We start from the raw sequence: 15,576 nt of genomic DNA, 5'->3' as shown, positions 1-15,576 counted from the left end.
TAAAAATATGCTACACACAAGCAAACTTACAGGAGGGTCTGTGAAAGGTGAATTTAATATTCGAATGGTTATGTTAGACAAAGTTCTACTTCAATTAGTACATGGTTAGAATGGGTCAACGGAGAGCACATAACTCTAATAAATCTAGGTAATAACTCTGCGTCAGGTATTTTGGTTTTTTTTGAAATAAAGTTTCCTAAAGTATATGGGTTGCTTACTTAAGAATGTACCATTATTTTTGGGGGGTCGACTGTAATTAACTCCCAAGGGCTAGTGCTAAACACGACAAAATACATTAGACGCCCCAATCCCTAGTGGCAGTCATATTCGCGGGAATGTTCAATGCAGTCCGTGCAGTTATTGTCTATAATTACCATAGGTATTTCTATATAAGCATTCCGCATGACCGCATCGTTCGTCCCCGCGAATACGAAAGCCACCAGAAATTGGGGAGTCAAATGTATTTCGCCGTGTTTAGTACTGGCCCCTGGGGTTAATTACAGTCGTCCAAATAAATATTACTTAAAATTCTTGTTCAGGAGGTAAAACTGCATAGAAAAACCGCAACTCCCACAGTTGAGGCCGCTGCGGAATAGTAATATAGATCTACCTTACCATAACTTTTCTTAGCAAGGCTAGATATGCAAGTCTATGCTAGGTTAGGCTACATGTGGTAAGGATAGGTTAGGAAATAATCACTACATATCTTTCTGGCCCATATCTTTTCATTTATCTTGATTAATCAATTTTTTCTGCCGTATACCCATACCTAGACTAGGCCTGGGTTAGGTTCACGCCGCTGGTAAAAGATAGCCTATGATTTGTGCATTTTGCATATATCTATCATTTGGTAAATAAAATAGGCTAGATAGGTATCATTACATCAAATTTAACCTTGAAGGACATTTGGTAAAGTAATTTATGGGTAAATAACTAACCAGGATTAGCTATATTAGGTATCGGCCTGGAAAAGACATAAAAAATTCAAGGTACCTATAGCCTAGGTAGGTAGGCTACTTCCGGAACTAGTAGTAGGTACTACCTACTAGGTAGTATAGTAATTTCACATGTGATACCTACTTACCTATCAACTAAACTAGCAAGAAATTGCCTAAAACATTATAGGTACTGTATAAATTAAATAAAATGTAGTAGTATACTACCATGTAGGATTAGGTGGGCATAGACCGAACACCAAACTCACCTTCCTCAACGTGAATAAAACCTTCCCGCAGACGCATAGTTGTTAATAACACTTGACATAATCAACCCAAGCACTCAAATTAACAATTCGACGGACTTCCGGGGAGGAAGGAGAAATAATCCGGCATGGAGGAACGAAATAAAGGCATTGCTCGGACGACGGGGCGGATTTGTTATGTTTTCCTTCACCTACGACTGAACTGAACGTCAGCTGATCACGGGTGCGTTCTGTATGGCGATTTCGGTGTTGACGTCCTATGTGCCTCGATTTTATAGCTATTTTCGCTTTGTTTCCTATTTAGCATTGCTTTAAACGTTCATACAACCGTTTATCCATCTTTTTAATGGTTTAATATGGATAATATCATCGTATAAGTTTATTTTTCCGAGAAGTTTCGTGATGTCCAAACAATAATTTCCACGGCTTGCGTCACCTTGTTTCCGCAGTCTTGTGTACATCCGGTATGGTTTTTTTTGAAGGTGATTACATATAAATAGTAAATAGCTTTTTTAGAATAGCAATCATTTCCTAAAATATGTAATAACTTTTAAGTTAATTTCGTGCCTCTGTTCTCATGCGTTGTTAGCTTGGCAATAACTACTATTACAGGTGTTAATTTGGTTATTAAATTTTCTCTAACAAGCAATATGCATGAGCACTGAGTATTGCATGCAATGTACTAGACATACTATACGCTTACCTCATACTTGATTTGCACGCAGCTTCACGCGTGAGGGTTCTTCAAAATCAAGGTTAATATTATATCAGCCTTCATAAAGCAAACAGTGTGCCATCTAAGCCAGTGAAGGTCGCAGAGAATCTAGAGGTTCCATAATATATTTTTTTTAAGATACACAACTTTATAGCCTTCTTACCTTACCTCAGTTCCCGCTACTTACTTTAACTTGCCTTACAACCTCTGAATATTGTTTCTTAGTGCAACTGTGGCTGTTATCTCCTAGGTTAACCTTTAGATTCTAGTAATCTATCGCATTTCTATTCTGGATCTCATTTATCTTGCTGTTCAACCACTACTACGCCCTCTTTTCACTGTCTTGAACTCTTGAATGGCTAGAGTTCCCCAGAGCTTATCTTTAGTATAGTCTAATAAATTTCATTGTTCATGCATTCATTCTAAGCTGATAAAGAAGTATGATAATGTCACTGGTAGCAATCATTATATAATAAAAAATAACTTTGTTTTTCGTTACGTGGAAATGTCCGAATCTTTGCATTGTTATAAACTGAAAGTTAAATGCTTAGAAAAAAATTAAATTTCATTGTTCACATACAAAAAAAAATAAATCCCTTGTTTTTCAGTTTTATTGTTTATCTTTAAAGATTTTAATCTCTTTGAGGAGGAAAATATTCTGGTTAGGTTAAGATGACTCACAGATTCTTGTCGCCAACAGAAATGTCAGTGAGTGCAAGTTTAATGTGGTACAAGCGCACTTTGTCCTCCACTGCTTGTCAGAACTGACGCACTACTACTACTATATATGTAGCAGTCATTTTGGTAATGAATTTGGTTGTTCATTTCCAAGATCCTCCTCTACATGACGTATTATAACATAACAACCGTTTATTTTTGGTCTTAGTTTTTCTCTATCTTATCTAAATATGCGAGACTCTTTAGGGTATAATTTCTTCTTCCTAAAATTTATTCTTGCTAACATTATTATGGTGTTTCTCATGTTTTGGTGAAAATATTCTATCTTATATGTTTTGTATCCATTCGATAATATCGTATTGTTTTGGTAACGGATTGTAAATCTTTTTCAGAACCAGCCCTAAGTAATAAAATGGGATAATTAAAAAACATAAGTTTAATTACTTTTATTTCAGCATCTAACATGCAACATTTTCTAAAAATTCTCAACATGTACTTTTTTGTTTCAAAAATTATTCATTCTATAACTTTGAAAAACTGACAAACTTATATATATATATATACAACAGCTTTCCAAATCTGCCAACAATCAATGATAAAAAAGAAAGATTCTGTTCCTTGTATCATTTCATACAAACTTTTTTTTTTTGTTGCTTCCTACTTTTTGAAATCTCCAGGAGGCACTTGGTCTACAGGCTGGAGGCAGATTATATCTGTAACTCTTCTTTTTTTTCCCGATATATTGAGAATGCAACTCACAGATACAAAACGCCTACACTATCATGTTGCACAATGAAATATGAAGAACAACCACTTATCAGATACAAGTTAGACTTTTACATTTTGAATAAGCAAGCCAATGGATTTCAGGTCAATTAACAACACTTACTGGGATGCATTTTAAAGAGAAAAACAGTATTAACAAACAGTTAATGCCAACTGTAATCACATGTAGTTTTTGTATGAGCCTTGCTTCCAAGTCTGTCACCAGCGGTCACCTCAATTTGCTAATCAAAGCTATGACTTACTTATCCAGGTACATTAATCATTTCAACTGATGCCATCTGTTACAGTGAGGCACCAAACAGAACTGGGGCTTAAGAATTATAGAGAGAACAGACAAATTACAGATCAAATTTGCCAAATCTTTGCTAATAAGCATAAATGATAAGGTACAAAGATACAAATACTTGTGCATTGGTCAAATACAGCTTAATAAACACCTTTAATACACTGTTCAATTAACAGTTAGAAGCAATAAGAATGAAATTAAAAAGTATGTCTATTGCTTTTAACTGTATTACCAAGCATATATTAATAAACTGTATTCAATATAACTTAATGAATACAAGTCTTGGGGAAATTTAGGATATGTCTTTTACAAATACTCCCATCACCACCAATTATGTTAATTCAAAAGGAAAAAAACCTTGCTACTAATACAATGATCAGTCCAAAGTGCAATAAGTATGTCTGTTGTTATGTAGAGGTATTCTGCTGCTCTCCAATTCTTCAAAGGATAGCAACGACAGCTCATGACTATCTCAAAACTTCACAATACAATTTACAAAATCTTTATTCTGGTATTCACAGTAACTCTGAAAAGACACAAAACAATCTATCTGTCACTCTCTACTACCTCAACATCACAGCTTTTCAGGATTAAGAAATATAACAATGTATGAGGGCACCAATTCATCCAAGATCATTCCTCTCCTTAAGGACTGGAACATCAGTCAACTGGAAACCAACCCAAAATTTAAACACAATCTTGTTAACTGCTACCCACCACCACTCCTCCATTTACCCTGTTTATTCACAGAAGAGAGCTACAAGGAACTACATACTATATTTAGAAACTTTAGTTTAACCTAGCCAAACAAGACTTCAGTGCACATGTCTGACTAAAATCTGGCTGACCAAGTAATTTTTTTAATTCATATAAGACATAACTACTCCTATTCCCTTCCAACGTCCTTGAATATCTGCAGAAAGTGCAATATTCTGTTTTTCTTTGGATACCTAAGGTAACACCTTGATTAATGCATGGGAAAAATGCCTGTTCAATTCAACTTAAAATATAATTTTGCAATAATTAGACAATTTTTTTAATAACACAATACAAGGTAAAAAAAAGTCCTGCATCTACTTGCAAACTTCAATCAAGAAGTAATGAATACACACTGAAAAGCTTGCAAAAACCAAAGGGGGAGAATTTACTGCTAAATCTATTTTTCAGATACATGACCAACAGAGAGCAACGCACACTTTATCTCAAATCCTGGATCCCTGTAAGGGCACATGGTAGAACCAGCATCATTCAACCCACAAAGGGTACAAGACTAGCTTCTTAACTTTACCCATAAAACAAGACACAGTTTTGCTCCATGAAATGCATCCCTAAATAAGATTTAACATTTGATTTCATATCTTTTATAACAAATATAATGGCAACAACTTCAGGGCCAATGCCTCAGCAATTGTATGGGAGGAACAGTGCTACTCATGGCAGAACACAAATGAACAATTATTTACTCTGGTGAGCTTGGTATAGCTAGCTGATGGTGTCTCAAAGTATGCTAAAAATTATTTAGACACATCTGCATTAAGCGGATCTTTCAGAATTTTAGTTAATTGTGTTAAGAACACAAAAGAGGAGGAATGAACACAGCACAGTACTTTTAAAACCAATATGATGATGTTTAAGTGCACAATAATGTGTGATTTTGGCCTTGTGTATGTATGAGGAATGCATAAATTTGGTTTTAAACCTCGCGATAGTTTCGCTAACATAAATTTTCTATTCCTGCCATTAGTTTATGTCACATCCCATGAATTGTGCTTAGGTCAGAGTCCTGAATTCCATCTTTGGTTTCAGGTATTTATGGCAAGAATGAATCTTAATAACAAGAGAACAATCCTTTAGGTATATCAAACATAACCTGAAGGCTGGTTGATATGCTGCTTATTACAGTGCTTACATGTTATGTTGTTACATACTTGTTACTCACTACAATAACTTATTGTTCAGTAGCTAACATACTTATATAAATATACTCTATATACAGTACATCATGTCATCCATAAAGATGCAGAGACAGAAAACAGTATTAAGCTCTCCATAAATTGGTGCAAGACTATTCTAAACTGTACTGTATTGAAAAATCCCACATCGTATGCCTTAACCTACTAACTATTTACAATGTTTTATATTGTCAACCATAATATTCCTACATTATACACTGTTCACATTAAACTGATGCAATACATTGGCTACTACCAGGAAACAAATGCTTCTTTTTCTTTTCTTTTTTTTTGTTTGTTGTCTTAATCCGAAGTCTGTAAAAGAGGAATAAAGTCACTGGACCCACAATCAGTGAGAAAGAATTCTTCACATCAAAAGAAATACATCTCTAAGCATATACGTAGTGTGTTTAGGATTAATCATTCAAAGATGGCTTAACTAATACACAAAGGATCAAATTCCACAATACGTTTCCAACCAAGGCACGGTGTATACAAAGTCTTGCTCTGAACCCCAAAAGGAGAAATGCATGAACCATGACATCAACACCAAATGTTTCACCTACAACCATGTATTGAAGCTTATGACAATCCACAAAGCCACAAAGTCGTTCCTGTGATGTACTACCTAAAATACATTTATCTAACAACGAACATGGAACAAAAAGTAATTTAAAATTTGCTACAAAACCCCAATAGAGATGAACTAACTTTTCTATTTCTGTCTGAAACGAATATATAAAAGAGCTACGTATATAGTTCCACATGTGCACCAAAAGTAAGTTCATAATTCAGGTTTTTGTTAAGTGGAGAACCTATAAAAGCAATAAAGTTTTCTTTTTGCCTAGCAATTCTATAGCCTTAACATTTTCATATGAATTTCTTAATTATGTGCTTATGTAGAAGTAAACAATTACAGCATTCTGAAGCCTTATCTTCTAGAATTAGCTCCAAAGGAACACAAGAAAAATCTATAATCATTCTTTCCTACCTCTAAAAGGAATGAAATACATTTTCTAAAAACCAGAGCACATAATGTAATGAAATGCAGTTGAGAGAAATTAAACATAAGTCTCATTCTTCAGCCCTCATCGGCCATACTTCCGAATATATAGAGTACATGAAACTTCTGGAATCGTATCATGAAACTATGCAATTCCTCATAACCTATAGAAAGCAAGTTGTGGTCAGAGGTGGGTTAGAAAACCACATGCCAGTCATAAGAAATTACTAGGTGATACTAAAGTATCTTGCAATGCCTACCATTTAGACTCGGTAAAATTCAACTATGCATTCTCAAACAATCTTCTCAGTCTCATCATCATGGTGACCTGTCACCAAATGTATAACACTGTCCTCTTAATATGAAGTAATCATTGACCCTTGAACTTGGTAAATAAAAATGCTACTACAATTGAATGCTACAATGCACAAAAGTAAATGCTTCCTTAAAATGCCATCTTTGTTACACATTGACTAATCTAACAATATAGTAGCTGCATTTGAAGTGTTAACCAAAATAGCTATACAAGAAAGGATTAAGGGTTTTAAACCTTGAGTGACTTCTATAAATTCACTGCATCTTCAGTTATAAATGTAGGTATAGTTTATTATGTTATATGCATATATCAGTGATGACAATCTATCAGTTTGCCCTTGAAGACAAAAAAATCAGCCATCATTTTGCCGGTGACAGCAAACCCTTTGTCAATTTGTCCTAGAAAGAATCTCATTTTTATTTCCGCATGGATTTTGTTACCTTTATGGATTCTGGTAATTAATGTGTATATGTATGTATTATTATTATATAAATATATAAATATATAATAAATAATATAATAATATATGTGTATAGTATGTTTATATATTATTATTATATAATAATTAATATATATATATAATATATATATATATATATATATATATATGATATATAATAGATATAATATAGAGAATATATATATATAGATATATTATATATAATAATATATATAATTATATATATATATTTATATATATAATATATATATATATATATATATATATATATATATATATATATATATATTATATATTAATATATATTTATATATAATATATAATATATATAATATATATAATATATAGAAATACTAATATATATATATATATATAATGTATATGTTGTGTATATATATATATAATATATATATATACTAATAATATATATATATATATATATATATTTATATAATATATTAATATTATATATCATATATATATATATATATATATATATATATATATATATATATATATATATATATATATATATAATATATATAATATATTATAATATATATATATATATATATATCATATATATATATATATATCTATAATATATATATATATATATATATATATATATATATATATATAGATATATATATATATATATTATATATACTATATATATATATATATATAGATACTAATATATATATATATATATATATATATATATATATATATATATATATATATATATATATATATATATATATATATATATATATATATACTTGGTCTCTGCACACAGCAACACACAAATCTAAGGGAACAGAAGACCTTGACCTAATTTTCTGATAGTATATAACAACTAGTACTTGTACAAAAACTTTGGGAATTAAATTGCTTGGAGGAACTGACAGGCCACCATAGCATATATATCTTCAACAACAACATACCATAACATACAAAAAAAAAGTAGCTACAATTTATAAGCAACATAAAATATTCATTCATCCCCATTTGTCCACAGAATAGGATTTTCATAATGAATAACATGGATATAGTATAACATTAACGGTATATAAAGAATACAGATTGAAAAGATTGTCCTAAAGTCTGGCACAGCCCTGTATGTGGTATACAGTACTCTTTACCCTTGCAATGTATCAAAAGGAAGCTTAAGTGCCTGAATAATAACATTAAATATTTCCATAAAAACTAATGTAACAGACATTATATATTATCATATCAGCCAATAAGAGAGTTCTACAAATATATGATTCTTTTGGGTTAACGATTTAATCCTTTCAATCTGGCAGTTTAACATAAAATCTAAATTAGCATAGCCATTTTCTGCAGTGTAACAATAACTTATATAGAATATCTGTCCAAAATCTAAAACATAATTCAACAAAATATAAAAGAATTTTGAATAACAAAGGTACTAAGAAATATGGGAACAGAGAGATATAAAGGAACTACATAAATGAAATCACACACACATGCTAATATGCATATACTGTAGCAACTGGCATCCACACACAACCTTTCAGATCCTCGATAAATATTAATAAACTTGGAAACCATCATAAGCCAAATCAGTGACCATTAAATTTATATGGAAAACTTAAACTTACACAAGATATGTTCAACTATATAGTACTCATGTAACACTTAAATCTGTTGGTTCTTTTTAAATGCTAACAGAGCTGGGTATAGGCTAATAGAATACGAACAAAGAAGAACCTATTATTACACATATTGAGCATCATATATATTGCCTGTAATTTAATATTAAAGTCATAAATTTATTACAAAGGAAGAGTCTTGATTTAAGCTCTCTTACATAAAGGTCCTTAAACAATAATTCAAATCGCTATACAACATAGCAACACGTTTGTATGCATTGCTACTATAACCCCAAACCTCCAGGAAAACCCACCACTATGCTCACCAGAGCACGAACACTTCTGGCGATTATATTTTAGCATTCTGGTGGCCCTCAAAAAGATGATGACAAGTTAGATTCAACAATTATGAGACAGATGAGGGACTCCACTGCTTACCTCAACTCTTCTTCATTTCAGTCTAGTGATAACACACAGCTACGGCTACATAACTGAAGTCTATCCTGTATGTATAATTACATAGTCGAACTCTGGCCTACCTTGCAAGGCTACAATCTACAATCACTTGGTAATAAAATGAGCCCGGAATTGAAGAGTTTCTAAATGTGGGCTCATATCACTTTGGTTAAAGAGAGCTTGACGAAAGATGCCAAAAGTGAGGGTCTGATTCAAGAGGAACTCAAAACTGAAAAGTCATAAATGCACGACATTTGGGGATATAATTGCATTATACTTTTTTTATATATATAGATATATTGTATATATATTTATAACCATAATACTATTGAAATATTCTTATTCACTTTATAAATTATCTTTTTGATAAATAATAGAGGCATTGAAGGTTTTCTTTTTTTTCTTTTTGCTTTTGAAAGATAAGATGCATTCCATCTGTTCAAAATAAGGCCACAAATGAAAAGGAAGAAGATAACCGTCTACACCATGAAGAAGATATGTTTCTGTAATTACAATTCCTTAATAAAAGCTTCTTTTTACATATGGCAACAATCCCTGCAGTGTGTAGCTACAATTCAGTTCATCAGATCTAATACACACTATCGTTATCATCAACAACTATTAAATACGTTATTATATAAAACTACAACTTCGCTACTAAAATGCATAATAAGTGATGATACCATCTTAAAGCCAATATTCCCCCAGGAGGCATCAGTAGCATCCGCTTTTGCCCCAGCGTCTCGTAACAACCACTTCAAGATGAAGCCGACCCTGGCTTGTAATACCGCAGTCCATTAATCTGAAGTGATAAGGCAAAAAATTAATATTTTCTACTTGCATTCAGAGACGTAATTTCATTCAGAACCAGAAGTAGTACTACTGTCCAAAAAGTCTAAAAGTACATATGTATAAACATGACAAAAATGAGGAAACTAAACTCAAGACACCACAGGCAAAATGCATCTGTACAGTATTAATGACAACTTCCATGGAAATTTATCTTCCTGCCAAACAGAAATGGACTTATATGTGTAACATCTTTCATATTATGTGTCTTCTGATTTAAATGCATACCAGAATAAATAACATGATGGGAAACTTACTGTCATGTCATGCTCAGTTATGTAAGCTGGGATTTCCAGCTGATCAGGATCAATGATATCGTACAAGTATTCCACGCCAGGCACGGAATGGACCTGGAAAAAATATAATTGTAATGTTACTAGTTACTTATGTAACATATACACAGTATGTACTTTAGTATACAGTTTTCTGTAAACATACAGAATAGTACATTATACATGATAAATAAGTATTGCATATAGTTTTCTGTAGACATACAGTATAATACATTATACATGATTTATTACTGCAACTCGCTCTTAACTCCGACCAATGAGTTCAAAATACAGCTGTCCAAGGACTGGTTCAAATGACTGGGTTTTATTAAAATCTACGTTTTTTGAAATGTAGCCACAGTATCACAATTTCAAAACAGGAAAACGGTATTTATCCAAAAGATGAATTATATATGTATAGACCCAAGTCAATCTTAAAAAGAAAAGGTGACATTGTAAGCATAATAATACCTTGGCCTTAATCTGTGGAGCCATAAATGTAGTGAACCACCATGTCATGATCTTTGTCCACAGTGTTGGGTGAACAATGTAGAAAGCCTTCAGGTTCTTCTTATATCTGAAAAGACGTTATAAACATAGATCAAAATCCTTTGCCGGCATAACATTTGGAAATTTTTGCTGGACTATCAAAGTATGCAACTTTATTATTCCCAAAATTCCTGTTGCTACAATTAGGAAAACATCCAATATTTCAAATATCAAGCAAACTTTATACAGAATATGACATATTTCCAAGATATTCTTACAGACTAATCAGGGTTTAGTGAACATCACTGAAATGGGTTTTGTTTAATTACTTCAAATAAACAGAAGACAAGTTTTGTAAACAATATTCAGTTTATGATTTGTACAAGTACAAATATTCAAAAGCAGATGCTTGTCACATGCCAACTTTAGACATAAATTGGACATTGGACAGTGGAAAGAGTTACACAAGCTTCAACTTTGATATACTATGACCAACTGCATCCAAATGATTTAACACTATATAAACCGGAATTACAAAAACATTTTAATTTGAGTCTTAATATACCAGAAGTGTACCTATATTGTCTGAACATCTAAACATCAACTTACTTGTATTCCAGCACCTCATAGACCTGCCTTATCCAAGCAAGTGATGGGTGATTCTCTGTAGTTGTTATGGTGTGGAAGTAGAGGATCACATAGTCACCTTTAACAAGTGGGTCCAAGAGATAAATGAGGTACAACAGAGCCTGCGAATAAAAAAACATTGATTTGAAATTGTTGACTATAAAAGTGATATGGGCCTAAAAAGGACGCACATCTTAGACTACACTAACTTTTCAACATTGAATATTACACCAGAATTATATAGAACAAGCTTCCAAGCAACAGAAAACAGAGGCGAGAAAAAGAGTGAAAATTACCACACAAAAGAAAATAATATACTGTACGTAAACTCATAGAACAAAAAGCTATTCAGAAATATTTTAAGCATTTAAATTTCAATTAAAAGAGTCACATCTTAATTCTTCACTGTTGTTTGCTTTTGTAAAACAAGCCCCATTCACCGGTAACTTCCAGAGCAAACACTGACCTTGTCAAGGTTGATTTCAGCAAATTTAAACCACTTCCCAATGAAGATGATCACAGGGCGACCGAATTTGTCTACGCCGCACTGGTATAGGCACCCAATGCCAGACACTTCACTCAGGTCCTCGGTCTTGGCCCTACGTAACAGTCTCTCGTACCTGCAGGGAAAATCATGCTTAGTATTGATCCCCCGACAATAACTTACTAAACATTTTATTCTTCTCAAATAATATATAGATTTTTTAGGCCAAAGGCCAAGCACTGGGACCTATAAGGTCATTCAGAGCTGAGAGGGAAATTGGCAGTAAGAAGGAAGAGAACATGAATGGGGTCACATTAAAAGGAATAAAAAACGTTGCAGCTAGGCTCACAAGGGACGCTGCAAAGACTTCTAAGTAATGCCTGCAGTACACCATGTGAAGTGCAGTGACAGCACTAACTCCCCTTCTAAAGGGTTCTTCTCAAATAACAGGGGAAGAAGTTTTCTTTCCCAATAACTATGAAAACAGTAACTTACTTTTGCTTGTGCTGCAGATCTGATGTCATGGAGGCAGTCTCTGGATCGGCCACGGCATAGGCCGGTTGGCCGCCCAGTAGCCGCTGCTTGTCGATATCATCCTCCATCTGGGAGAAGGCGTGATCCCCAATGCTCAAAGATGACTGAAATTGTGTAGCCAGGTCAGCAGAGTCCTCCACATCTGAAAAACAACAGTAACAAATAAATAAACAGTGAATTTTTCCCATGCCTTCATACATTTGTTTATGCAGAGCACTAACTGGAATAAATATCTGATTTCTAACATCCAATGCCTGTGACACCTAGATTATGTATGTCATGGATCAATATAACAAGAAACCACTAAAATTTGAGTAAATGGTTATAACTGATTACTATAAATGGAACTAGTTGTATTATAATGATGATGATGATGATGATGTAAAAGGATTAAATATAATATGACAGCTTCAGCATACATATCTAACCCAACAGAGCATTATCAAACCTTAATTAACCTCTTCTAGACAAATTAACCTTTTTGTGATCAATCAACCATATTCCCAATTTTTTAACAATCTCCTACTGATACAAGTATGATTTATTTAGTTTTAGTCACTGTCAATAATAAATCATGCGCATAACCACTGAATAAACACACAGCACATTCTTATCGACGTAATACCAATAATAAAAAAGAAACAGAGTATAACTAATATACAAAAATATGAAGTCAAGTTCACACAATAACAAATCAGGTTAAAATACATCCCCCATCACTGGTGCATTTATGAAAATAGCAAATATATATTCCCTTTGGCAATGCATGATTATATGGAGCAATTCTGCAGTCTAAAATACTCTTGCCTTTTTTTTCCTGAAATATTCTTTTACAAGGTCAACAGGTCAAGGTTGTGTGTGCATGTGTGTGTGTGATGACACAGCGACAAAAATATACAAATATCGTCCTTATAAATGAATGTCAAGCTGAAGGTTCTTGACAATGAAAGTGGCGACATCTGGGAACTACATCCCAGGAATCTCTTTGGGCTGTGAAATGTCATCGTGAATGCCTTGACCTTTCCGTCACCCCCCTGAAACGTCAAAATTCCAACACAGTTCTGAAGTATGCAATGTCAACCTTATGATAGCCATGGGGTGAAAATTTGTGCATTTTTATTATTATCATCATTATTATTCATTTGGGATATAATAACCATTTTAAAGGCTAAATCAATGCTCTCTCTCTCTCTCTCTCTCTCTCTCTCTCTCTCTCTCTCTCTCTCTCTCTCTAACCATTTTAAAGGCTAAATCAATGGTCTCTCTCTCTCTCTCTCTCTCTTAAAGGCTAAATCAACAGTCTCACTCTCTCTCTGAATGAACAGTAAAACCTGCTCCTACAGATAAGTGAGCACACGATGTCTCCTCGGATGGACTAACGAGTCTTTGAGACATCCTAATCCTTGTAGCTCCTCTTAACACACTCTCTCTCTCTCTCTAACCATTTTAAAGGCTAAATCAACAGTCTCGCTCTTTCTCTGAATGAACAATAAAACCTGATCCTACAAATAAGTGAGCACACAATGTCTCCTCGGATGGACTAACGAGTCTTTGAGACATCCTAATCCTTGTAGCTCCTCTTAACACTCTCTCTCTCTCTCTCTCTCACCATTTTAAAGGCTAAATCAACAGTCTCGCTCTTTCTCTGAATGAACAATAAAACCTGCTCCTACAAATAAGTGAGCATACGATGTCTCCTCGGATGGACTAACGAGTCTTTGAGACATCCTAATCCTTGTAACACACACACTCTCTCTCTCTCTCTTCCCTGAACACAAATCCCTCCATTTCTCTGACGAAAATGAGTACACTACTGCACAGTATGACTGACCAGTGCACCACGAGGGTTACCATAACGAGTTGAAATACACCGTGGGCCATTGCTGTTTGCTGTAGTAGTATACTGTATTGATCTAGCTGGCAATGCGGGCGGACTTCAAAACTTTTATTTTTTTTTTTAAGTGACTTTAACCCGCACTGTCAGCAGCACTAAATGACAGGCACGAGGTTCTGACAAGTTTCTGACACTCGTTTTTGACGGGTAAGAGAGACGGCAGCGGTTTCTGCTGCTGACGTGGAAAGGGAAAATGATATACCTTATATGAAAGAGAGAGAGAGAGAGAGAGAGAGAGAGAGAGAGAGAGAGAGAGAGAGAGAGAGAGAGAGAATCCACTTCATTTACAAAAACGCCAGACAAAAAAAAATACAAATTCACAAAAATAAATTACAGGTCCTTCGTTTGATTTTTCGAGTTTTGCTTTTATGGAAGATGTCAAGAAGTGAATTTATTTTCGACACGTACGAAAAAAACAGACCTGCAATTCAACGTCAAGTTAGTGACAACGTGCCCGTATGACGTTGGGGCACAGAATGATGTTGCCATGCCTTTAAACGGGAATTAATTGAACGCAACCGGCCAATTATGGCGAACAAAACGAGCCCTGATACGAACCCTACAGAAACGAGCCCTGATCCAAACCCTACGAAAACGCGCCAAGATACAAAACTAACAAAAACGCGCCCTGATCCAAACCCTACAAAAACGCGCCCTGATCCAAACACTACAAAAACGCACCCGACGATGAACGAAAAAAACAGGGCATAAAATTCAACCGAACAAAATGTGTCCAGGTTTTTTTTTTTTTTTTTTCAACTTCCTTCTCGTGCTTGAAAGCACCAACACAGCCGTTTTTTAAAAACGGCTTCAATCACCGACGGCCTCTGTGCCGGAATCAATACCGGGGGGAACAATGACCCCTGGACGCTCTTGTAACACCAATGACATTACCAATTAAACGCCCAAATTACGCGGGTGTCGTTAGCATACAAACAAAAGAGGGGGGAGG

The 15,576-nt window shown here is 33.9% G+C and overlaps 1 protein-coding gene across 2 annotated transcripts in view; it reads right to left on the bottom strand.

The window, feature by feature from the left end:
• Positions 1-9,830: 9,830 nt before the first annotated feature.
• The window catches only part of LOC135204311 (protein GDAP2 homolog), a 128,025-nt gene continuing 122,279 nt past the window's right edge, over positions 9,831-15,576 (bottom strand). For both annotated transcript variants that reach the window (XM_064234478.1, XM_064234477.1), the window contains exons 8-13: positions 12,692-12,872; positions 12,179-12,332; positions 11,695-11,834; positions 11,068-11,173; positions 10,582-10,674; positions 9,831-10,277 (exon numbers count right to left, since the gene is read on the bottom strand). In XM_064234478.1, coding sequence (XP_064090548.1) covers positions 10,233-10,277; positions 10,582-10,674; positions 11,068-11,173; positions 11,695-11,834; positions 12,179-12,332; positions 12,692-12,872 — 719 coding nt within the window. In that variant the 3' untranslated portion in view covers positions 9,831-10,232. The remainder of the gene's footprint in view (positions 10,278-10,581; positions 10,675-11,067; positions 11,174-11,694; positions 11,835-12,178; positions 12,333-12,691; positions 12,873-15,576) is intronic.

The sequence above is a fragment of the Macrobrachium nipponense genome, chromosome 44, assembly GCF_015104395.2.
Source record: "Macrobrachium nipponense isolate FS-2020 chromosome 44, ASM1510439v2, whole genome shotgun sequence".
In the NCBI taxonomy this organism is placed as follows: domain Eukaryota; kingdom Metazoa; phylum Arthropoda; class Malacostraca; order Decapoda; family Palaemonidae; genus Macrobrachium; species Macrobrachium nipponense.
This window is presented reverse-complemented; position numbering and strand designations above follow the sequence as displayed.